This window comes from Conger conger, chromosome 15 (assembly GCF_963514075.1).
Source record: "Conger conger chromosome 15, fConCon1.1, whole genome shotgun sequence".
Lineage (NCBI taxonomy): Eukaryota > Metazoa > Chordata > Actinopteri > Anguilliformes > Congridae > Conger > Conger conger.
The window spans coordinates 40,649,571-40,676,262 of record NC_083774.1 but is presented as its reverse complement, the minus strand read 5'-3'; the positions used below and the strand labels follow the sequence as shown (position 1 = coordinate 40,676,262).

The 26,692-nt window shown below is 44.4% G+C and overlaps 1 protein-coding gene across 2 annotated transcripts in view; it reads left to right on the top strand.

The window, feature by feature from the left end:
• slc25a22a (solute carrier family 25 member 22a) overlaps window positions 1-26,692 on the top strand; it is a 67,992-nt gene that overhangs the window by 8,303 nt on the left and 32,997 nt on the right. The window contains exons 1-5 of one of the 2 annotated variants that reach the window (XM_061222382.1): window positions 3,608-3,627; window positions 15,272-15,476; window positions 16,148-16,273; window positions 16,799-16,854; window positions 17,344-17,434. In XM_061222382.1, the coding sequence (XP_061078366.1) occupies window positions 15,457-15,476; window positions 16,148-16,273; window positions 16,799-16,854; window positions 17,344-17,434 (293 nt within the window). In that variant the 5' untranslated portion in view covers window positions 3,608-3,627; window positions 15,272-15,456. Of the gene's footprint in view, window positions 1-3,607; window positions 3,628-15,271; window positions 15,477-16,147; window positions 16,274-16,798; window positions 16,855-17,343; window positions 17,435-26,692 lie in introns of those variants that run through there. The other variant, XM_061222381.1, reaches the window with a different exon arrangement.

Genomic DNA, 26,692 nt, shown 5'->3' with positions numbered 1-26,692 from the left:
ATTTTAGCTGGCTAGCTTTGCGTGCTTGTAAGTCATTCTGTAGAAAAGGGTCTGCTGAGGGACTGAAGGTAATGTGAAATAGGCCTGCGCTTCTAACACATTGGAGGGCTCCCACACATCCTGGAACAGTTTTTCAGTCATAGAGTACTGCCTAAATATCCTGGAAAACACCCCACCCCACCCCCAGCACAGTCCCCCTCTATATATTTCAGATGTTCACCGAAAGTGAAATGTTTTGAAAACTGTGGGAACCATGTTGTACGCAAACTGGTCCTACAATCTTTGCACAGCAATGGGTGGTTAAGGAACATGACTGGGACTCGCAAGGTTGGTGGTTTGATCCGCACAGCCGTTGGGCCCTTGAGCGAGGCCCTTAACCCTGCATTGCTCCTTGTAACATGCCTCAAATGGCAACTAAAATTATTGGTGACTGTTTTCAAGGACAGATGTTTGGCAGTAGGCAAGCACGGTTTCTGCTGATGCTGGTTGTCCTTAACCCGGCTGTTCCAGTAAATTTCCGTTGCTTCCAATGTAGAACAGCCCTTTTTTAGAAATGACTTTTATAAACCTCCATAAATCTCCATAATTTGTAGGCTAACCATCATGTTGTGCTATATGAACTCACATACTGGTATGGAAGTTATTTTCTTGATTGAATTCTCTTGTGGTTTTGGAGGTCTCTAATGGGCAAGGCAGAAAGATTTATGTTCTCAGTTTTATGGCTGTTTGCCACGTTGGCTGGAGAATGATCAGTCTTGATGCAGAAAATAAACTGCGCTCTCTGTCTGTGTAATTTCTTCAACAAAGATCTTCCATAGGAAATGCATCTACAGTATTTGACAATCATCACAAAGATGTTATGCCTTTGGCATCTGGTGGACAAGCCTGCTGAAGCAAGCACTAATGTCATGTGTGCTGCTTGTTAGAAGCAGTGAGTTGTGTGAGTTTGATTGTGTGTGTTTGCCGGACCCTGGGAGGCAGCCTAGAATAATAGCCTCACAGTTTCTCCTGTAGGTGGCTTAAGACCTTTGGGTTTTTCCTCCTCCAGGTCAGCAAGCAGATCTTCTCTTTCAGTCGTCCAAAAGGATGTAATTACAGGCTAGCTGAAAGCTACACTGTCTATCCGGTGATCGAAAATGCGACGGGCTGGGTGACTTGTTCATACTGTGTGAATACTGGGAAGACCAGAGGGGCTTACACTCTATCCGGCTGCATAAGGGGGAAGACCACCATCAGTTGAGGTCTCAGTTCATCTGTTCTTGTGAGAAGAGTTTTTCTGGCAGAAACCACCCATCTCAGTCTTAGTTAGATTGTTTTAATTTGCAGTTTGGTGCCATAGCCTCTCATAGAGATGTTTCATATTTAACTGCAAATCCACTACAGTTCCAATCCAACTGAACCTCGTAGCAAACAGTCAGATGAGCTATGTTCATAACTATGTGAAAGCACCCAAATGAGGTGACATTTACAATGTAGTAAATTCATATGAACAACAATAGATAAACTGTTAACAAGTAAAACCTAAATTTATGGAACATTATAATCAATAAACCAGAGCTAATTGTTATGTAATATGTAAAGCCAGATGTTGCAAGCTGGCTAGCCTGTGCTAGAACACTTAGCGTAGCAGGCCAAGTTGGACCACGGGCTCCCAATCAACCAGAGGAGGTGCTGCTATGCGTAACAGTATGAGGCTATATTATTGTCGAGGCCTCATAACCCAGCTGAGTGCACTGAAACACATTGTGGCAGTGTGGGTCTGGTAGAGGGGAGGCCTCATAGCCCAGCTGAGTGCACTGAAACATATTGTGGCAGTGTGGGTCTGGTAGAGGGGAGGACTCCTAGCCCAATGTGAACAGCAGCAGTGGCTCCATTTTGTGTGCATGGACAGAAAGGAAAGGAAAATACATTGTGATATTACAGTTTGAATTCTGGAACAAAAATGACAAGCTGACTGTCCCTCACTCTGATAGGCACACATTCTTATGAACACACACACTCACGCACACACACACATATGATTATGCACACACAAACACACACATACATGATTATGCACACACACACATACACACATATGATTATGCACACACACAAACACACACATGATTATGCACACACACGGGTGTACATGCATTCATACAGAGAAGCATACACTCACACACACATAAACACACACTTGGGCGTACATGCATTCATACAGAGAAGCATACACTCACACACACAGAAACACACACTTGGGCGTACATGCATTCATACAGAGAAGCATACACTCACACACACAGAAACACACACTTGGGCGTACATGCATTCATACAGAGAAGCATACACTCACACACACATAAACACACACTTGGGCGTACATGCATTCATACAGAGAAGCATACACTCACACACACACATAAACACACACTTGGGCGTACATGCATTCATACAGAGAAGCATACACTCACACACACAGAAACACACACTTGGGCGTACATGCATTCATACAGAGAAGCATACACTCACACACACAGAAACACACACTTGGGCGTACATGCATTCATACAGAGAAGCATACACTCACACACACATAAACACACACTTGGGCGTACATGCACACATACAGAGAAGCATACACTCACACACACAGAAACACACACTTGGGTGTACATGCATTCATACAGAGAAGCATACACACACACACACACACACACACATAAACACACACTTGGGCGTACATGCATTCATACAGAGAAGCATACACTCACACACACACAGAAACACACACTTGGGCGTACATGCATTCATACAGAGAAGCATACACTCACACACACAGAAACACACACTTGGGCGTACATGCATTCATACAGAGAAGCATACACTCACACACACAGAAACACACACTTGGGCGTACATGCATTCATACAGAGAAGCATACACACACACACACAGAAACACACACTTGGGCGTACATGCATTCATACAGAGAAGCATACACTCACACACACAGAAACACACACTTGGGCGTACATGCATTCATACAGAGAAGCATACACTCACACACACAGAAACACACACTTGGGCGTACATGCATTCATACAGAGAAGCATACACTCACACACACAGAAACACACACTTGGGCGTACATGCATTCATACAGAGAAGCATACACTCACACACACATAAACACACACGGACGTACATGCACACATACAGAGACGTATACACACACACACACATAAACACACACTTGGGCGTACATGCACACATACAGAGACGTATACACTCACTCACACACACACACACACACACACACACACACACTCACACACACAGAAACACACACACACACACACACACACACACACACACTCACACACACTCACACACACACACACACACACACACACACAGAAACACACACTGTTTGAGCACATGAAGCCCAGACCCCAGCTCTCCCCGGGCCATCCAATCAGAGTGCAGTCCACTGCACCACCTTCTCAGCTCAGACTTTGAACTGAGAGAGAGAGTGCGAGAGAGAGCGAGAGAGAGAGAGGAAAGAGACAGAGAGAGGGGAGGCAAGAGAGGGAGAGAGAGAGAGGGACTGACACTGGAAGGGAGGCTTTGAGACTGAGAGGACAGGTATGTGCATCCCTCCGTTCCCCAGCCAGCTGTCTGTCTCTCTTTCTCTCTCCATTCCTTCACTTCCTTTCTTTTTTGGCTACGGCTCAAGCCCTTCTTTTCACAAACGTCCGTGCAACCCATGCACAACACCTGAAACGTATTATCTTTCAGGAAGAGTGTGGAACATTGGCCTGTGTGTGCTCTTAATCTGGTGTGTGTGGGCTCAGGAGCGGGAGGCTCAGATCACCAGGCCTGCGAACACATACTTATGGCTATTCAAAACAAGTTCAAGTTCTAAAACTGGGCAATAAGTCGCGGAGAGTGGTTTTTAAAGTGTATTTATAAGCACCATAAAAAGCTGCTACTGTTAACACAGCATGAATCATGAAAACTCTGAAGCACTGTTTTTATTTATTTGTTTAAGCTAAAAAATGTTTTACTCTAAAAAGCTTTTAGTATTTGTGCTAAAGGTGTTAGCTCCACCAAACCCAGTATTTATATACATTTTATTTGTAGCTTTTGCACATAGTCAAACTCTAAGTGAATCTGGCCTTTCGTCTGCATGCAATGTGTCTATCTGTACTGAACTTTGTCAGGATGTGATCTAATGCTGTTCCAGTAAATTCTGTCTGGATCTGTGGCATTGCGTTAAAAGCAGGATATAATCCGTTACTGTATTAGAGGAGGATTATCGGGGCCCCTGATCATGATTGGTGATGGAACAGGAGTTTGTGTGGTTTGACCTTGGCTAGTGATGGAACAAGAGTTTGTGTGGTTTGACCTTGGCTAGTGATGGAACAAGAGTTTGTGTGGTCTGACCTTGGCTAGTGATGGAACAGGAGTTTGTGTGGTTTGACCTTGGCTAGTGATGGAACAAGAGTTTGTGTGGTTTGACCTTGGCTAGTGATGGAACAGGAGTTTGTGTGGTTTGACCTTGGCTAGTGATGGAACAGGAGTTTGTGTGGTTTGACCTTGGCTGGTGATGGAACAGGAGTTTATGTGGTCTGACCTTGGCTAGTGATGGAACAGGAGTTTGTGTGGTTTGACCTTGGCTAGTGATGGAACAGGAGTTTGTGTGGTTTGACCTTGGCTGGTGATGGAACAGGAGTCTGTGTGGTTTGACCTTGGCTGGTGATGGATCAGGAGTTTGTGTGGTTTGACCTTGGCTAGTGATGGAACAGGAGTTTGAGTGGTTTGACCTTGGCTGGTGATGGAACAGGAGTTTATGTGGTCTGACCTTGGCTAGTGATGGAACAAGAGTTTGTGTGGTTTGACCTTGGCTAGTGATGGAACAGGAGTTTGTGTGGTTTGACCTTGGCTAGTGATGGAACAGGAGTTTGTGTGGTCTGACCTTGGCTAGTGATGGAACAGGAGTTTGTGTGGTTTGACCTTGGCTAGTGATGGAACAGGAGTTTGTGTGGTTTGACCTTGGCTGGTGATGGAACAGGAGTTTATGTGGTCTGACCTTGGCTAGTGATGGAACAGGAGTTTGTGTGGTTTGACCTTGGCTAGTGATGGAACAGGAGTTTGTGTGGTTTGACCTTGGCTGGTGATGGAACAGGAGTTTGTGTGGTTTGACCTTGGCTAGTGATGGAACAGGAGTTTGTGTGGTTTGACCTTGGCTGGTGATGGAACAGGAGTCTGTGTGGTCTGACCTTGGCTAGTGATGGAACAGGAGTCTGTGTGGTCTGACCTTGGCTAGTGATGGAACAGGAGTTTGTGTGGTCTGACCTTGGCTAGTGATGGAACAGGAGTTTACATTGGGGCAGATACTTTGGGCCATCCCAGGACAGTGGTGGCCTCTGCGTAGGGATGATGTCACCACGTGTAATTTCACCACTTTATTACGTCTGTCACGAGCGGAGGTCGTGCATCGCAAACACACCGGGTCACCTGCAGTCGGCAAACATTGGCTGAAATAAACAGCGTCGCACAAGCTAAACACAGGGGTCAGATTGTCACCTTTAATACAGTCTGAGCTCACACTGTTTCCACTTTTCCAACAACAGTCCATCAGCTGGACAGTCACACCCAGTGAGTATACCCGCCTGTGGGTCGATTTTTTTTTGCCTCATAAAATTCTCATCCGTGAGGACATAAGAAGCCTTTGTCCAGATTGTGCTGTTCAATGCCCATGGATGGACCACTTTTGGCTTTTTCTTGTTTGCTTGCAGTTGCTGAACATTGGTGTACTACACAGTTAATGGGGGCTTCACCTTGAAGTGAATTATTTAATTCACTGGTTCTTAAACATTTTAATATTTAAATACTATTTAAATACTTTTTCATATCGGAACCCAAATCAGAAAAAAACCTTTCAGGGGCCGTCATATATGGGGTGACCTTGGCAGTCGGAGGGTTGCTGGTTCAATCCCACCCTGGGTGTGTCGAAGTGTCCCTGGGCAAGACACCTGACCCCAAAGAAAAAACGCTCCTGACAAGCTGGTTAGTGCCTTGCATGGCAGCCAATCGCCGTTGGTGTGTGTGTATTTGAATGGGTGAATGTGAAGCATCAATTGTACAGCGCTTAGGATAAAGCGCCAACCACATCCACGTCCATCAAATACTCATATTCCCATAGCCAGGTGGATTACCGACTCATTCTGCCCCTGACCCATTTTGTTTCCCCTCCCATCGTTTAAGAAACAGTGCTTTAAATTATTACATTGTTTTTACATTCTCTGACATGGTTAACTGAACACTACAACACTCAAGAAAACTAAAGGGTTACTTGCTGGTGTTCACATAACTGTCACACTTGTTAATCAAGCAAATTAATGAGTTGAGTTCAGTAAACCAGTCTGAAGATTAGATATCTGCCTCTTCCCTTTCTAAGACACCGGGATCCCTCACTGGAGCCTAGCCTGCGATACGCAGAGAGCCAGCTGTTTAATCTCGAGCCTCTGTAGAATGTAGCAACAGTTTGTTCAGTGATGGCACAAGAAGACATTCAGGATTGCAGGAAAATGAGGGAGGTCAAGTCTTGCAGTCACACTGGGGTTGTATGTGTCAAAGTCCTACCGCTGTTGCAGATAAGGTAAGAAAAGTTAATATCCAATTGATTGCATCGGTTTACTTCTCTAAACTTTGAGAGTTTGGACTCTCAAAGAGTGTCTTTGAGATTTCAGTGCTTTTATGTCTGCTTGACAGTTGGTCCCTTGACCTTATCATCATTACAATACGCATTGGCTAAATGTAGTATACCAGTATCCATCACTAACTACTCAAATCAATGGACATGCTAATTCAGTCAATGTAGGACAGGCTGCCGAATTGATAGGTTGTGGGAATTCATGACCACATCTATGGATCCTGCTAGTGCAGTGGTCCCAGAGAGCCACAGGGTCTGTTTGTCTTTGCTTATACCTTGAAAACAGTGACTGATTGAGACCCTAGAAACCAGATTAGGTGAGTTAACTGCGTAATCAACTGCTTTCATTGATCGGTGAAGTGCTGACTAACAATCAGGTCAGGTCTTTAGCTATGGCTGTGTTTCCTCAGGTCATGTTCAAGTTATTTAGATGCAGGGCCACGTTTTACCACTCTGGGAACTCTGAACGCAACAGACATGTTACACTTTAACAGGTGTGCTCCATACATGATATGTACCGTGAAACGAAGGAAAGTGATACAGCCAAAGGAGATCCCACGACAAAGATCCTATTGTCACAGTAACTGCTGAATTACCCACCATTGACAAATCTCTACTGCTGCCAGTGAAGATGTATTTTGCCCTGGCGAGAGGTGCATAGGGCAAGCCGTATCAGTTCAGGGCTGATGTCTTAGACACGGTTGCACAAATCACGGTAATTGCGAGGCCAAAGTCCCAGTTGGGTGCAAATAACGGCGTTTGAAACAGGACACGCGTGTTCCCTGCCTGCCACTCTCTCCTCGGGGCTGACTTCCGTGCCATTTCTCAGTGAGGCGACGGGCCAGGTGCCGCCCTGCAGGTGGGCTGTGTGTAGCGGCACTGTTTGTTTTCCTGGGTGAAGAGGCAGAGTGTGGGTGGAAATGAGCCGGGTGGAAGACTCTCTCCCCTTTCCCCATAGAACACTGTGTTACTTTAGCATCATTCTCCATTTGGTTTTGCATTGGAATGTCACACCTTACTCAAAACACGCAATATACAGCTAGTGACCATTTTATTGGGTAGACCTGTACACCAGTTTGTTAATGCAAGTATTTGCATGCAGACATGGTCAAGAGGTTCAGCTGTTTTTCAGACCAAATGTCAGAATAGGGAAGAAATATTATCTAAGTGACTTTGACCGTGGAATGTTGTTGGTGCCAGACAGGGTGGTTTTGAGTATCTCTGCTGATCTTCTGTGATTTTCGTGCACAGCAGTCTTTAGAGTTTGCAGGGATTGGTGCAAAAAACAACCAGTGAGCAGCAGGTCTGCGGGCAGAAACGCGTTGTCAGAGGAGAAGGGCCAGACTGGTCAAAGCCGCCCGGAAGGTGACAGTAACGCAAATAACCACACATTACAACAGTGGTATGCAGAAGAGCATCTCTGAACACACAACACATCAAACCTCTAAGTGGATAGGCTACAGCAGCAGAAGACTAATAAGTCTAAAAAATAAGTCATATAAATACCTATTCAAGTGCTCACATTTCCTCCCCATTCTGACATTTGGTCTGAAAAACAACAATTTATAGTACATGAGAGAGCCTTTCAAAAAGACTTAAAGGTGCGTATGTGCTCATTTCAGTTCCCATTGACCTCATCTGTGTTTTGTCATTTGGTTTCCTTTTCTCAGCTAACTGTCTGTTGGTCCTGAGAGCAGGGTTCTGTGGTTCCTGAGTTCTGAGCTCTGAAACAACACATTCTCTGCATTGACAAAGCTTCTATTTAGCTCAGAGACAAAGATGGGAGAGGTTAGGCAGGGTGTATTGTTACACCTGGATAAAGCCATAGAGAGAGGGAGAAAAGGGTAACTGAGAGGACATGGGACAAAGAGACACTGACATTCACAGAGAGAGAGAGAGAGAGAGAGAGAGACTCACAATGTCTTAAACGCAAATATCTCAGCATAGTTATTGGTTTTCTCTCATGCTTTGCCACAGCTGTACAAACATTTGTGATTGTTGTTCGTGCAGTTTGTGATTGCTAAGTTTGTGATTGTGGAGTTTGTGAGTTTGTTATTGTGGAATTTGTGAGTTTGTTTTTGTTGAGTTTATGATTGTGGAACTTGTGAATTTGTTATTGTGGATTTCGTTTGAGATTGTTTAACTTGCGAGTTTGTATTTGTGGAATTTGTGAGTTTGTGATTGTGGAGATTGTGACTGTGCTGTTTGTGATTGTGAAATTTGTGATGGTTGAGTTTGGGATTATGTTGTTTGTGATTGCAGTGTTTGTGATTGTTGAGTTTGTGATTGTGGTGTTTGTGATTGTTGAGTTTGTGATTGTGGTGTTTATGATTGTTGAGTTTGTGATAGTTGCGTTTGTGATTGTTGAGTTTGTGATTGTGGTGTTTGTGATTGTTGAGTTTGTGATTGTGGTGTTTGTGATTGTTGAGTTTGTGATTGTGGAGTTTGTGATTGTTGGCCTGTTTTGCTGCAGCCAGAGCTGTAGACCCTGGAATAAAGGAAAGGAGAAAGTTAAGCAGGCTAATGCACATTGCGCTGAGATATCGCATGTCTCCAATTACCGTCCTCTCTCCACCCCATCACACAGAGGAAACTCTGTCTCTCAGCCTCTCCTCCTCAATCTCTCCCTCTCTCTCCCTCAGGCTCAATTAGACAGAATCTGCCTCATTAAAATATACCCTCTATCTCTCTCTCCCTCTCTAACCCCCCTCCCTCTTAGTGTAGGTGTGGTCATTTTTACACGCATTGATTAGACCGTAGAGTCACCAGGCTGGGCAGTGCTTGAGCGTATACACATGTCTTTGTGTTTTGTTTTCATACCGCTCCTGTATATGAGTAGGTATTACATTACATTACATTACAGTCATTTAGCAGATGCTCTTATACAGAGCGACCTACAGTAAAGTGCAAATGAGAACCAGGGACAAGTGTGCTGAAGAACCTAGAGGAAAATACAGTTCCAAGCCCTAGAGCGATCACATAGACAAAACTTGAACCCGTGAAGAGTACATCAACTTTACAAGTAGCATACCACGCAGGTAGAATACCCTGAATACTAAAATAATTATGCATGAGAACAATTATTACCTATAGCATACACATGGCCTATTATAGCAGTGGGGTAATGAGGGAAAGGTGCAGCCTGAAGAGATTAGTTTTCAGTCTGCGCTTCAAAGTGGTCAGACTCTGCTGTTCTGACGTCCACAGGAAGGTCATTCCACCACCGTGGGGCCAGGACAGACAGCAGTCGTGACTGAGGAGTACAGGTGGGGTGAGGGGGAGGGGCCAGGCGTCCCGAGGTAGCGGAACGGAGGGGTCTGGCTGGTGTATAGGGTCTGGTTAGATGGATAGATTATTGCATTTATGTAGCACTTTTCTAGACACCAAAAGCACTTTACAGTGTTGAGGGGGAAACTAGCACCCACCTGGGTGATGCATGTCTGTCATGCCAGAACGCTTACCACACACCAGCTGAGGTGGAGAGGGCGGGAACAATGTTTTCGGCAATTGCATCAGGGGATGATTAGGCGGCAGGTTGAGAGAGCCAGGGTTGGGAATTTAGCCAGTCTGGGGAACCCCCTGCTCTTTGTGAAGAGTGTCGTGGGAACTTTAATGACCACAGTGAGTCAGAACCTAGGTTTAACGTCTCATGTGAAAGACGGCGGCTCCTACAGCACAGTGTCCCCATCACTGCGCTGGGGCATTGTGGGTAATCTGACCAGAGGGAAGATCGCCCCCTACTGGCCCACCAACAACACTCCCAGCAACAACTTGTACTTTTCCCAGGAGGTCTCCCATCCAAGTACTAACCAAGCCCACACCTGCTTAGCTTAGGAGCTGGGTGCATGATGGTATGGCTGCTGGCCATGGTGTTTGGATGTATACAGGGCGGCCTGTAGCGTAGTGGTTAAGGTAAATGACTGGGACACGCAAGGTCGGTGGTTCGAATCCCGGTGTAGCCACAATAAGATCCGCACAGCCGTTGGGCCCTTGAGCAAGGCCCTTAACCCTGCATCGCTCCAGGAGAGAATTGTCTCCTGCTTAGTCTAATAAACTGTACGTCGCTCTGGATAAGAGCGTCTGCCAAATGCCAATAATGTAATGTAATGTAATGTATGCTGGGGCTGATCCCTTAACTGCATGCATTACCGTTTTCTCACTCGCGCACATCGGCAGCCAATGAAGAGCTTCTGATTGTTTGCGACATTTTGCTCTCAAACATGGACCCAGTTTTCGAGCAACCGCCGGGTTCGAATAAGGTTAGGGTCTGCTGATCCTGGATGGGCTGTGGAAGCCCTGGGCGTATTGCCACGCACTTTGATCCACGTGGTCAATAGTGGAGAAATCAATGACCTTTAGACCGAATCGTGATGGACTGAAGCTGATGCCATCAGTTGAGTGAGATTACAAAAACTGACTATAATGTTCTTTACCGAACATTCTTATGCCAATATCACCGACGGGTAACTGAACGCAATGGAGTTCTAGAACACTGATGTTCTAAAAAACCTGCTGTTCAAAGGGTTACATAAGGGCTTGGTGCTGCTGAAGGTAGATAGCCCTAACCATAACCCTTGGAATATGTCTATTTTGTGAACTAGGCTACATTATAGCTCAGAGGGAAGGGAGGCTGCATGTAGTGGGTAAAAGGAGCAGAGACCATTGGATGTCAGGCCACAGCAGCCTGCTGATTTCAAACTGTACCTTAGTCCTATCTCCTGATTTACCCCCCCCCCCCCTTTTCCGATATCCCCATCCCTCTTGTCTAACCCAAAAAGACCCTGTGGCTCTGGCGGTCACCATGATACCGCCAAGTGCAGTGTTGCGGTTGCCGTGATGCTGCAGGTACAGTGTGTTAGTTACCATGGTACTGGCAGTGCAGTGCATTGGTTGCCATGGTATCGGCTCACTGGTGCATGTGTAATGGGGTTCAGAAACCTAAGAGCCTTTAAAACCCACGGGAGTGGGAGGGCAACAGAGACTATTAAACTGGTGTAAATCAGTGTTCAGTGGTGGGGCAAAACAAAAACATATCAGAAAAATATAAAAGAGGAACTTTTACTCTCCCTAAGCAGCTGTAGCCCTGGCTGGCCTTGTGTTCTGCTTCCTTCTGCAGTCGAGTGTAGGTACGTCTCCCCTCCCTGGAAGCTAAAACCTAGATAACAATCAAACAGCGGTGAGTACTACAAATCCATTTAAAACCCTAAAGCCACAAGAGGGCTACAGTTCAGTCGTCTGGTTTTCAGCGGAAGTGACTTATGAAAGCGCACTCCGCGCGGTAATCTGACACCGCTAGGGCTAGAGGTACAGTCACATGAGGTCGCAAAAGGTTTAAATTAGTTTTTGTTTAAAATAGAAAAATATTGGAGGGGTAGTCTGAAATAGTGGCTTTTAGATGCAGGCAAGTTGGTGCAAGTGCGGAAAGACTTCCAATGGGGAAATTTGCTTTTTGGCACCACAGGCTTAATAAGATGCAATATGCTGGAGTTTGCAAGCCTCTGGGGGAATGTCAATCAGTTTTTCCAAGGAGCACCTGATATTTTGAGAGCAAATGCTCCTAAAATGGGCTCTGTAGAGCCCTGGTCCCGCTGGGTTGAGGAAGGGGCGATTCTCCAGACGTGTCATGTGCGGTCTCTCTGCAGATTATAGGAATGTCAACACTGTTAAGTGCAAGGAAATATAAATGTAAAGGACAAGTGTGCACACACACTCACATCTATCTGTCCACCAGTCAATCTGTTGGATCCATATACTCAGTTTGAATCTAATGAATATTTGAATATTATGGTTTCACATTGCGTTGCACTTCAGCTATTTTCTTCTTCAGTTTGTATTCATAGAGACTTGATTTGGCTCCAGAAGTAAAGATGCAGGCTGGGACGCCGAGAGCAACCATCTTTGCAACTGCTTATTTACCTCTCAGAATTCTCCTTAACTTTTCCTCTTCTATCATGTTTATCGTTCTGGATGGATAATCAATATCACCTGCTATACTGCCTGTGGCAACTAAATTATTATTTTTATTTCATTTCAAGAGCTGTTTGTCTGCTTTAAATAGGCTATGTATGGAACTAACCACATAAACTGCTTGGTTTGTTGAACAACTGGAAAGAAGCCTCTGTCCCCTTTATCAAAGGGGAAAACAGAGGGAGGCAGGCAGGAGAGTACTGGAATGCCTGCCTGGGAGAGGGGCCAGGAGAGACGGTGTGGGAAACGTTATCAGCTTGTTATCCAGGGTTTTTCCAACGTAGTAAATTCTTTGGTGGCCGCCAGAATTATTTCAAGGGAAATCACGACTGTCAAAATGAGAATAATTGAGAAAACGGCAAATAAAATCATATCCGAATGAATTACAGTTCATTTGGATTTTTGGATGAAGTGTGGTCTTTCGGCCAACAGATGGCGATATATTGTACTAGTCGCCACCGCCATGTCGGTACTCTGAGTAGAAGAAGTATTGAGCCACGGCTCCGCTGTTCTGTTGGGGGTCAGAGAGAGAGAGTGTAGCGAGGTGGTGCACAACGAAAAAAGAGACAATTTTAAATGCCCTTTGAAGCCTTAACTTGTGAAAATGTAAATGCTTTGACATGTTTTAGCAGAAGGCCTGGTATTGACAGTAGATTGTCATCTTTACTGGAGGGATAAGCTGTCTTACCTCAGTGACATTCAACACTAGTTTTCCAAAGTGACATCATTTGGAACACTTCTCTTGCCCACTCAATTGCTGAATGATGTCGAAATGTTCATCAAACATTTTTGCACTCAGATAAGTACTGCCAAACCCAATTCTGAGCCAGGAAAAACCCTGCTATTGTCACGTCTGTGCCCTTTTGTCATTGTGTTTCCTGTCTCTGGTTTCTGTTCCCTAGCATTTCACCTATTATTGCCCTCTGTGACCACCATAGTCTGTTATCTGTTTCAGTCATTCATTCGTTCCACCTGTGTCTCCGCCTTCCACTCCTGATATGCACTTCCTTCCTGTCTCTTGTCAGTCATTTACCATTTCACATGTTTCTCATTGTGTGCTTGTTAGTTGTGTATTTAAGCCTGTTCTTCTCAGGTCTCATGACTAGTTTGTCTTTTCCTGTTTCCGAGTCTGTTGTTCATTCCTTTCCCCTGGTTCTAGCCTCCACATCCCTATGCTGTCATAGGGTGTTCTGCTCTGTTGTGATTCTGGTTGGATGTCCCGGTTTTTTCATTTCGCCTCTGACTGTACCTGTCTGCCTGCATTGCCCATTTTATGTTCCTTGTTAATTGAGCCTGCCCTTTTCACGTTATCCCTGAGTCTGCTCTTAGTTCCTAGTCCCGGTCCCTGACAGCGATGTTAATGTTGGCTAAATCCTGAATGTGAGGCAGACTGCAGGGAGGAGGCTTAATCGTTTCGGGAATAAATACAAAAAATAGTATTCTAACTACCGTGTTGCTGGATTTGGAATTAGTCAAAACCAGACTATGTGCACTGATGGACAAGTAATTGCAAACAATATCATTTACGGCAAATCGTAAGAGCAATAACACTGAATTTCTATTACTCTGATTGGATATTACATTGTCCGGTTAGGTCCACAAACTGGAAAGGAGAAGATTGAGCATGTGATTGCTGGAGAAGAAGAAAGGAAAGAGGGTTGAGCATGTGATTGGTGGAGAAGAAAGGAGACAGGATTGAGTGTAAACACAAACAGCCAGGGAACTACAGATATAGGCCTAGATGGTGTCGGCAGCAGAAGATTATTAAATTTTTGTGTAGCCCACATAGCAGTGCACTATGACCTGTGACTATAATTACTACACATCTGTTTCTGACACGGGCATGGTCATCAGTCCAAATATGTGTCTTTGAGTAGCTCTGGAATGGCACGACACCTTCATGGACTCACTGCGGCTATTTTAGACCTGGGATGTGTTCCAGCAGGTGGGACAAGGACGCACTGTTCTCTGGAATCTGTGTTAACATATCTGGAGATTTGGCTGTTTCCAAGTCATTGTTCCAGAACTCCATTGCTTTGTTTGTTGTTGCCATTACATTACACTACAGGCATTTGGCAGGAATTCTTATACAGAGCGACGTACAACAAAGTGCAAAACCATAACCAAGTCCCTCGAGGGAAGTACATTTCCAAGTGCTAGGAATGACCACAAAGGTAAGAACTTGGACCTTGTAGATTAATGTGGTAAGACAAACACTACACTAGTCATAAAGCAAGTATCCACTGATGTGGGAATTGCGATAAACAGCTTACATAGCCAAACAAAAGCAGCAGTAGTGGTTGTTACATGTGCGTTAGTGTCCAGATGAGGACTCTGTCAGCGCATGTCAGCCTGGGTCAGTATGAGGGGTGGAGAGCTCAGAGGTTGCAGGTTCAACTCCAGGGTGAGGCACTGCCTTTGTGCCTCTTAGCAGGACTGTCACCCTGAATCACATGGGTACATATCCAGCTAAATTGACTGTCTGAGATAGAAAACGTGCTCTATGGGTGCTGCACCGGATATTTCTGCAAAATGGGGGAAAACTGCGGATAGGGACGAGGAGGAGAAAGCGAGACGGGTCATTTCTTTCCTTCTGTCTCTCAGATCTCTCCAACCAAACCTGGCTGCAGACGGACAGCGGGCGGACCCACAGGCACGCTAGCAGAGTCGCCCACAGCCGGCCCCGGACAGAGACTCACGCGCACGCGGGACTCAAACGGACACGCGGGACTCAAACGGACACGCGGGACTCAAACGGACACGCTGACAGAAGGCAGGGGCCCAGATAAATGGCTGACAAGCAGATCAGGTGAGTGCCAGGCATGGAGGGAGGAGCAAGCCACAGAGGATCACTCAATCCAGACTTTAGCTGTGTTAGCGTTAGCTTTAGCTTCCTTTACGTCCCTGACCGCTCTTTACTGTTGCATGTTTCTGCCCCTCTGCTTCTCTTTCCTCTCCTCCCTGCACTCTACTCTTTATCTTTCCGTCTTCCCTCCCTCTCCTTCCCTTGTTCTCTCTCTCTGTCCCTCTCTTCCTCTGCTCCCTGTTACATTACAACATTTAATTTCAGCGTCCTCTGCTGCATAATGAACATACTTTTGTATTAGCAGGACTCACACATTCTCACCCAACACTAATATCACACAGCATCATACATATCACATCACACAACATCACAAAATATCACACAATATCACATATTACACGATATCACACACTATCAAACAACATCACAGAAAGTCACACAATATCACACATAACAATTTCACACATCACACAACATCAAAAACATCACACATTACACAATATCACACAATACCATACAACATCACACAATATCACACAGACAATAACACACGTAATCACAAAATCACAATATCACTCAACATTGCAATAGAAGGATGCACCATATAGAAGAGAGTGGACTAAAAGTGGCCTTTAATTAATTGTAGTGTTTGTATTTGTCTCTCGGTCTCTCAGTTTGCCTGCCAAGTTGATTAATGGGGGCGTGGCTGGCCTGATTGGGGTCACCTGTGTGTTTCCCATTGACCTGGCCAAGACCCGCCTCCAGAACCAGCAGAATGGCTCGCGCCTCTACACCAGCATGTACGTATCGACCTATCACTGCTGCTCACTCTCATGGGCTGTCCCACTCTCACGCTGAATTATGGGAGATGACTGTGCACACAGCAGTTATGTTTATTGGATTGTGTTTGAAGGGCAGCATTAGATTGGTCCCATCAGAATCAGCGGAGTCAGTATTCAACATGCCTATAGGTCGCTTGAATAATCGAGGATGCATTTGTTTTGATTATTTTGAATTTGATGTGTCTAGTGTCCAGGGCGTTTGGGGAAAGGCTTAATTAAATCTTAATTAATCTTGTTCTCACATTTTTTAAATTACTTTCAGTGATGTCTTTTGTCTAACAAAAGGGAGAAATGGGTCCTTGACCAAACGTAATACAGGCCTTAATGGGAGATCAGGCTTGCACTTCCTGCTGCGAATGATCCCACCTCCCGATTGGGTGCCTGATGGAACCAATCACATCTAATGCTGCCCTCAGAACACATTCCCATCTGTAAAACTCCTGTGTGAAATTGCTGCCGTCAGTGACATTGCATTTCCCACAGGTCAGACTGCCTTATCAAGACCATTCGCTCTGAGGGCTACTTCGGCATGTACAGAGGTGAGGGAGGGGCTTGCTTCTGTCACACCACGTCTGTCTCAAAGTTAAGGGTGGCAGATGAATACTAAAGAAAGTTATTACCACTGTCAAAGAGGCTGTGAAGTCAAGAGTGTCATTTACTCATATTTATGATAATATATAATAATATAATGTACTTCAATAATATTCATGTTAATATTGTGAATGGTTTTCCTTTCTCTCTCTGCTCCCATCATCTCACATTTCCCCTTTCTCTCACTCCCTCCTTTATTTTTCTACCTCTTCATCTCTTTCTACCCGTTTTCTATCCCTTCTAATTTCTTCACTCTGTTTCTCCATGTCTCTGTCCCTGTATCTCCATCCTGCTTCATCCCTCTCTCTTCCCTCCTCTCTCCTCTCTCTCCTTCTTTCTCTCAAAATGAAATGTTGCTTTACTGGCCTGGCAGATGAAATAGTGTTGCCAAGGCAACGTGATTACTTTGACAAACACAAACTGTCTGTGCATCTCAGGGGCTGCGGTGAATCTGACGCTTGTCACGCCAGAGAAAGCCATCAAACTGGCTGCCAATGACTTCTTCAGACATCACTTTTCCAAGGACGGGTGAGTTACACTGGAGCCCTGGAGCTGTGTCACACACTGACTGACTGATACACACTGGAGCACTGTCACACTGACTGACTGATACACACTGGAGCACTGTCGCACTGATGACTGATACACACTGGAGCACTGTCACACTGACTGACTGATACACACTGGAGCACTGTCACACTGATGACTGATACACACTGGAGCACTGTCGCACTGATGACTGATACACACTGGAGCACTGTCGCACTGATGACTGATACACACTGGAGCACTGTCGCACTGATGACTGATACACACTGGAGCACTGTCACACTGACTGACTGACTGATGCACACTGGTGCCGTGTCACACTGACAGACTGACTGATACACACTGGAGCACTGTCACACTGACTGACTGATACACACTGGAGCACTGTCACACTGACTGACTGATACACACTGGAGCACTGTCGCACTGATGACTGATACACACTGGAGCACTGTCACACTGACTGACTGACGCACACTGGTGCCCTGTCACACTGACAGACTGACTGATACACACTGGAGCTCTGTCACACTGAATGACTGATTGATACACACTGGAGCTCTGTCACACTGACTGACTGATACACACTGGAGCACTGTCACACTGACTGACTGATACACACTGGAGCACTGTCACACTGACTGACTGACTGATGCACACTGGTGCCCTGTCACACTGACAGACTGACTGATACACACTGGAGCTCTGTCACACTGAATGACTGATTGATACACACTGGAGCACTGTCACACTGACTGACTGATACACACTGGAGCACTGTCACACTGACTGACTGATACACACTGGAGCACTGTCGCACTGATGACTGATACACACTGGAGCACTGTCACACTGACTGACTGATACACACTGGAGCACTGTCGCACTGATGACTGATACACACTGGAGCACTGTCACACTGACTGACTGACTGATGCACACTGGTGCCCTGTCACACTGACAGACTGACTGATACACACTGGAGCTCTGTCACACTGAATGACTGATTGATACACACTGGAGCACTGTCACACTGACTGACGGACTGACTGATACACACTGGAGCTCTGTCACACTGACTGACTGACTGATGCACACTGGTGCCCTGTCACACTGACAGACTGACTGATGCACACTGGTGCCCTGTCACACTGACTGACTGACTGATACACACTGGAGCTCTGTCACACTGACTGACGGACTGACTGATACACACTGGAGCCCTGTCACACTGGCTAAATATCACACTGATACAGTGGCGATGAGTTTCCTTGCCTTGCTTCCCGCCGGTCGTGCACCAGCGCTATTAGCGTGTCTGTGCTAAGAGTCGCATTGCTACATTTCTATGGGGATTAACAGGGATTGAGAGAAAGTGGAGAGAAAGCTTGCAGCCTGCCGTTTGGCCCTGAACGCCCAGCGGCCTATCCTGTCAGTGCCTTACCCTGTTACACATTTGGGTTCATGTGTCACCCAGCAGGGTTACAGTTTACAGTTCAGTAGCTTGTCATCACAGCTCAACGCTCTGCTGGGATGCTGCTAAGGTACTCAGTAACATGTTTAGCTTTAATTCAACGCTGACAGACTCTAGCAGACTCAAAAAACAGAATTGGTTTAACATTTTACTGTGTACAAACAGTTTTTTTTATAAATGGGTAACATGCAATATGGTCTGTCTACTGTACTGTGGAAAGTGTGTTTCACGTTACCTTAAATCTTTCCTAAACTGGATCAGGAACGCGGCTAGCATCCAATCAGACGATAGTGTTACATGTGGTAACAGAACTTACGGTACCTTCATATCGGTTCGGTTAAATGTGCACCAGTTACATACAGTACACTGCACTAGTTACAGTGCATGATTAGTCCTTTTGACATTGTGTTGAAAAACATTTCCGACCCATGTTTGGCTCCCGTGTAAGAAGGGTTGCTTGGCAGTAACTAAACAGGTTGTCAGTTTGGAAACCTCTAAGTGAAGTTACATCATTACAGACCACCCCAAACTAGCGCTACAGTGAACTAGACCTTCTTGTCACAGTAAATTAATTCACTTCCTGGATTTGTCTCAAATGGTTTTCAAATCATTTTAAGACGTAGGTCATCTTTATTATGTTGGTTAATTCTTATAAAAGAAACAAATTGTGTTTTAAGTGTTAACCCCACTGTCATTTTCAAATTCAAGCGCAGAAATGGTGCATCTGGCCACCTCTGATTGGCTGCACAGACACTGGCATTACTACCCATCATGCATCACTGCACAATATCACCCTACCCATAGAGTGCATCACTGCACAATATCACCCTACCCATAGAGTGTATCACTGCACAATATCTCCCTACCCATCATGCATCACTGCACAATATCACCCTACCCATAGAGTGCATCACTGCACAATATCACCCTACCCATAGAGTGTATCACTGCACAATATCACCCTACCCATAGAGTGTATCACTGCACAATATCACCCTACCCATAGAGTGCATCACTGCACAATATCACCCTACCCATAGAGTGCATCACTGCACAATATCACCCTACCCATAATGCATCACTGCACAATATCACCCTACCCATAGAGTGCATCACTGCACAATATCACCCTACCCATCATGCATCACTGCACAATATCACCCTACCCATAGAGTGCATCACTGCACAATGTCACCCTACCCATAGAGTGCATCACTGCACAATATCACCCTACCCATAGAGTGTATCACTGCACAATATCACCCTACCCATAGAGTGCATCACTGCACAATATCACCCTACCCATCATGCATCACTGCACAATATCACCCTACCCATAGAGTGTATCACTGCACAATATCACCCTACCCATAGAGTGCATCACTGCACAATATCACCCTACCCATAGAGTGCATCACTGCACAATATCACCCTACCCATAGAGTGCATCACTGCACAATATCACCCTACCCATAGAGTGCATCACTGCACAATATCACCCTACCCATAGAGTGCATCACTGCACAATATCACCCTACCCATCATGCATCACTGCACAATATCACCCTACCCATAGAGTGCATCACTGCACAATATCACCCTACCCATAGAGTGCATCACTGCACAATATCACCCTACCCATAGAGTGCATCACTGCACAATATCACCCTACCCATCATGCATCACTGCACAATATCACCCTACCCATAGAGTGCATCACTGCACAATATCACCCTACCCATAGAGTGTATCACTGCACAATATCACCCTACCCATCATGCATCACTGCACAATATCACCCTACCCATAGAGTGCATCACTGCACAATATCACCCTACCCATAGAGTGCATCACTGCACAATATCACCCTACCCATCATGCATCACTGCACAATATCACCCTACCCATAGAGTGCATCACTGCACAATATCACCCTACCCATAGAGTGCATCACTGCACAATATCACCCTACCCATCATGCATCACTGCACAATATCATCCTACCCATAGAGTGTATCACTGCACAATATCACCCTACCCATAGAGTGCATCACTGCACAATATCACCCTACCCATAGAGTGCATCACTGCACAATATCACCCTACCCATAGAGTGCATCACTGCACAATATCACCCTACCCATCATGCATCACTGCACAATATCACCCTACCCATCATGCATCACTGCACAATATCACCCTACCCATAGAGTGTATCACTGCACAATATCACCCTACCCATAGAGTGCATCACTGCACAATATCACCCTACCCATAGAGTGCATCACTGCACAATATCACCCTACCCATAGAGTGCATCACTGCACAATATCACCCTACCCATCATGCATCACTGCACAATATCACCCTACCCATAGAGTGCATCACTGCACAATATCACCCTACCCATAGAGTGCATCACTGCACAATATCACCCTACCCATAGAGTGTATCACTGCACAATATCACCCTACCCATAGAGTGCATCACTGCACAATGTCACCCTACCCATAGAGTGCATCACTGCACAATATCACCCTACCCATAGAGTGTATCACTGCACAATATCACCCTACCCATAGAGTGCATCACTGCACAATATCACCCTACCCATAGAGTGCATCACTGCACAATATCACCCTACCCATAGAGTGTATCACTGCACAATATCACCCTGCCCATCATGCATCACTGCACAATATCACCCTACCCATAGAGTGCATCACTGCACAATATCACCCTACCCATCATGCATCACTGCACAATATCACCCTACCCATCATGCATCACTGCACAATATCACCCTACCCATAGAGTGCATCACTGCACAATATCACCCTACCCATAGAGTGCATCACTGCACAATATCACCCTACCCATCATGCATCACTGCACAATATCACCCTACCCATCATGCATCACTGCACAATATCACCCTACCCATAGAGTGCATCACTGCACAATATCACCCTACCCATAGAGTGCATCACTGCACAATATCACCCTACCCATCATGCATCACTGCACAATATCACCCTACCCATAGAGTGCATCACTGCACAATATCACCCTACCCATAGAGTGCATCACTGCACAATATCACCCTACCCATAGAGTGCATCACTGCACAATATCACCCTACCCATAGAGTGCATCACTGCACAATATCACCCTACCCATAGAGTGTATCACTGCACAATATCACCCTACCCATAGAGTGCATCACTGCACAATATCACCCTACCCATCATGCATCACTGCACAATATCACCCTACCCATCATGCATCACTGCACAATATGATTGTTTTACTTCATTTGAGGATGACAAAATTCACATACAGAGATCTCATGGAAAAAATGCAAAATGTTCCTTCCTCAAAGCAGTGCTGCACACCATAGAGGCAGAATGGAGGTCAGAGGTCGCTGCAGTGGCAGTATCCGCTTCCTGCCAGAGTGTGTTTAACAGAAATATCAGTCATTTGAACCTGCACCCATTAGCGAAGATATCAAATTTCACATGCTTTTTTTTGCGCAGAGACAAAGAGACAAAGGAACCAACCAGCAGTCACTCCCATGCACTTGCTTGCATTCCCAAGCAGATAATGCTGACGTCCGTTCTGTAGGCTCGGTTTTTCACAAATATGGCCAAGTGTTTGAATTGTCATAATTTACACGTTAGTTAGAACAATTTTTTGTGTCTAAATAAACCAGACTTCCACAGATTTTTTGGTCTACTTCTGCAATCCAGCAGTTTACAGCATTATAGTGACATTTACAGTATGGCTTCCAGATTGATTTCATATTGTATCGAAAGTCTCTCACCAGAAATCCAGAAAATGTTGTGTTCTGCTTTTGGAAAAAAAAAAGGTTTAAAAGTTAAGCATTTGCATTTAAATGATATACTATACACAGTATCAGAATCTGCAATCTAGGGCACGTAGCACTGATCCTTCATAGAGATCCCACCATAAAAAAACAATTGTAAAAACAATGAGATTATATGGAGGCAGTATGTATGTAGAGGCAGGCAGAGGTATGATGATTATTCATGATTGCAAGTTTGGTTTGCTTCAAGCCTTCAAGCCGTCTCTTAAGTTTATGATAAATGGTTGGCATTTATGTAGCGCCTTTATCCAAAGCGCTGTGCAATTGATGCTTCTCATGCACCCATTCATACACACACTCACACACACACACTCACACACACACACTCACACACACACACACACACACACACACACACACTCACACACACTCACACACACACCCACTCACACTCACACACACACACTCACACTCACACTCACACACACTCACACTCACACACACACACACACACACACACACACACACACACACACACACACACACTCACACACACACCAGCTCGTCAGGGGCATTTAGGGGTTAGGTGTCTTGCTCAGGAACACTTAAGTCCAACCAGCAACCCTCTGACGACTGCTCTTACCTATCTATTTCTTAAAGCATTCTTATTTTACAGCTTATTTTTTCACACCTGCCTAAAACTTTTGCACAGTACTGTACTCGGCTGTGTTTACATTGGATTTAGCTGTCACACCTTTTAGAACCAGTTGGCTGTTCCTGTTGAGTGGTTGGTGTGAAATCCGAATTGCATTGCGTGCAGAGGGGTATAGCCCATGTTCAGGTGAGCGGTCAGCTGCTTTACGACTCATTTCTCAGTAACCTTGGACACTTAAGGTAAAATACTGATGGGTCTATAGTTTCCCACAGTTGTCACCCCATCCTTGAAAATGGGTGTTACAACAACTAACTTCCAGGTGCTTGAAAAATTCCTTGCTTAATTGATAGATTAATCAGATGAGCAACAGGGCAGACTAGTGCATCCTTAAGTGGTATCCAAACCATAAGCATTCTTTGCTTTTGAGTCTCTTAAAGAGTTCATGATGATGTTCACTGCTGACTCCGATATTTCTGTTATTCTAAAAATGGTTTGGCATCATTGATGGGGGTACACACTATGGAGGAGGAGCTTTGGGCCAGCTCCTCAACTGAATTTATTTTTTAAAAGCTGTTAAAAGTGCTTGCTCTTGGGTTAAGATTCCATTCACTTTAAGTTCATGATCCTTTGGTCTCTGATCATTATTTCTTCCAGTTAATTTATTAAGATTTTTCCAGATCAGTTTTTGGAATTATTTTTCAGTATTCTATGTCAGGGTTCTGGAACTTCGTTGCTTTCAAATAGCTACATTAGCACCAGCAGCCATACCAGAATGCACCCTGCTCCTGCTGAATGGTTGAAGCTAAACAAGTGTGGGCTTGGTTAGTGCTATTGATGGAGACCTCCTGGGAAAACTAAGTTGCTGCTGTAAGTGGTGTTTGTGGGCCAGCATTTTCCTCAGTGACAACCGATCTAGGAAAATATTCAAAAGGCCATCCAAAGAACTGGTAAATGGTTGGCATTTATATAGCACCTTTATCCAAAGTGCTGTACAATTGATGCTTCTCATTCCCCCATTCATACACACACTCACACACCAATGGCGATTGGCTGCCATGCAAGGCACCAACAAGCTCGTCAGGAGCTTCTTTTTTTTTTTAGGGGTTAGGTGTCTTGCTCAGGGACACTTCAACACAGCCCGGGCGGGGGATCGAACCAGCAACCCTCCGACTGCCAGACGACTGCTCTTCCTGCCCGAGCCATGTCACCCCCCTGCGTTAGCCATGTCGCCCCCAATGAAGGGGTTCATGGCAGAGTGGGCAATGAAGGGATTCATGGCAGAGTGGCAAGGTGGAAACCACTGCCAACCAAGAGAAACGTCAATGCAAACAAAACACCTGGATTATCCCCAATCCTTTGACGTTAATGTTCAGTTCAATGTTCATGTTCAAAGGACAGATAGTGCAACTTTGTGGACGTCATGGGTCCATTATGTCTGGCGTAAAGTAAAAACAGCATTTCACAGTAAGAACATCACACCACTAGTCAAACATGGTGGTGGTAGCATGATGGTGTGGGGATCCTTCAAGACTGAACTCTGCTCTGTTCCCCAAAAACTCTTCAGGAGAATGTCTGGTCATCTGTTCGTGAGCTGAAGCTGAAGCATAATTGGGTGATGCAACAAGACAATGTCACAATTGTTGAAAATAAAGAAAATGAATGTTCATTTAATGAGATGCTGATGCAGGACCTAAATGAGTGTGTGTGAATGAAAGCAGCTCTGTGATGATGAGTGGGCTATAATTTGTCCACAATGAGGTGAAAGACTGACGTCAAATTATAGTAAGTGTTTGGTTGCAGTTATTGCTGCTAAAGGTGGTGCAACCAGTTATTAACTGTAATCTTTTGAAGCCGATTGACGCAATTTGCATCAAAAAGCACTCTTTAATCTCCGTCAAATTTTGGCTGTTTTCTCAGTTCCTGGGAGTGTTCCTTTCAATGCAACATGAACCCGAACTGAAAACAAAACTAATGTGAGCAGCACTATTATAATAGGTTATGTGTTGTTTTGCTATTTGTACTATATAATACACACATTCATATCTATGTATTCTACTACTGTATTTACCATTATAACTTTTAGAATATAACCATTGTTTTGTAGGCAATACAGCACCTACTTTTGTAGGCAGTTTTTCACCTGCTTCAGTAGCTAATAACCATTCAGTTCATGCCAATACTAATAATAACAATAATAATAACAACAATAATCACAAAATTATAATAACAATAAAATGTATTATTATTATTATTATTATTATTATTACTATTATTATTATTATCATTAACAATAACAATATTAATAATCGTAATAATCATAACCATATTATTATTAATAACAATAACATACATTCATACATTAATAAATACCTTTTTGTTTTTGTTTTTATAACATAGTTAGGTGTAATGTTCATTTATTGTTATTTTATGATGTACATAGGTATTGCTGCTTGTTTAATTGGTGTTATCAAAAAAATAAAACTCTTTTAGTTGATCCTTTCAATTCTCTGAGCGTTTCAGGTGCTGATATGTAGGTATATCATAAAGCTGTGGCATGGTGTAAGGTGTGGTTACTCCACTCAACCTGTTCTTGCAGTGTAGGATGATACACCTGAACTGGCACCTTTAACTTTGGACATATATTCAAGTGAACATGTTTTTTAGTAAGAGAAAATGATTTTTTTTTCTCATGTAATGGGGCTCACCAACTAAACAATATCATATCCAGGCATTTTACAATAGGACAGGTCTGCATGAGGGGATGTCTGTCTATTAGATAAACCCGTTTATTCTGAGAAAAACGGAGAGAAACCCGTAGGTCTCAAAGGGTTAAGGGAGCAATTGCTTTTTCACTTGGGTGTCATCGGTGCGGTAAAATGGGTTTTGTGTTTACTCAGGTTACTTTGTCTAATATTACATTTTGTCTAAAGATTTGAAACCATTCAAATATGCAATAATTTAATTTAATTTAATTATTTACTTTTTTTCTCAGCAAGAATATGTATTTGCCACCCTACTACCAGCTTCAAAGTAAAAAAAAATTGTTTTTTTCACAGGAGGGTTTAATATTTTTCTTTGAAATGTAATGAAAATGAGCAGTTACTCCACAGGCTTGGGTAAGGTATCCTTGTGAGACTGTTAGCAGTGTTCATATTTACTGTATGCCGCACAATAATAGCAGCACACTATATATAAATATCGCATTACAGCTGTCAATACATTACACAGACTCTTTGAAGCGGATTATACACAAGCCACTGCTGCCCAGATAAAGTGGAGTATCCT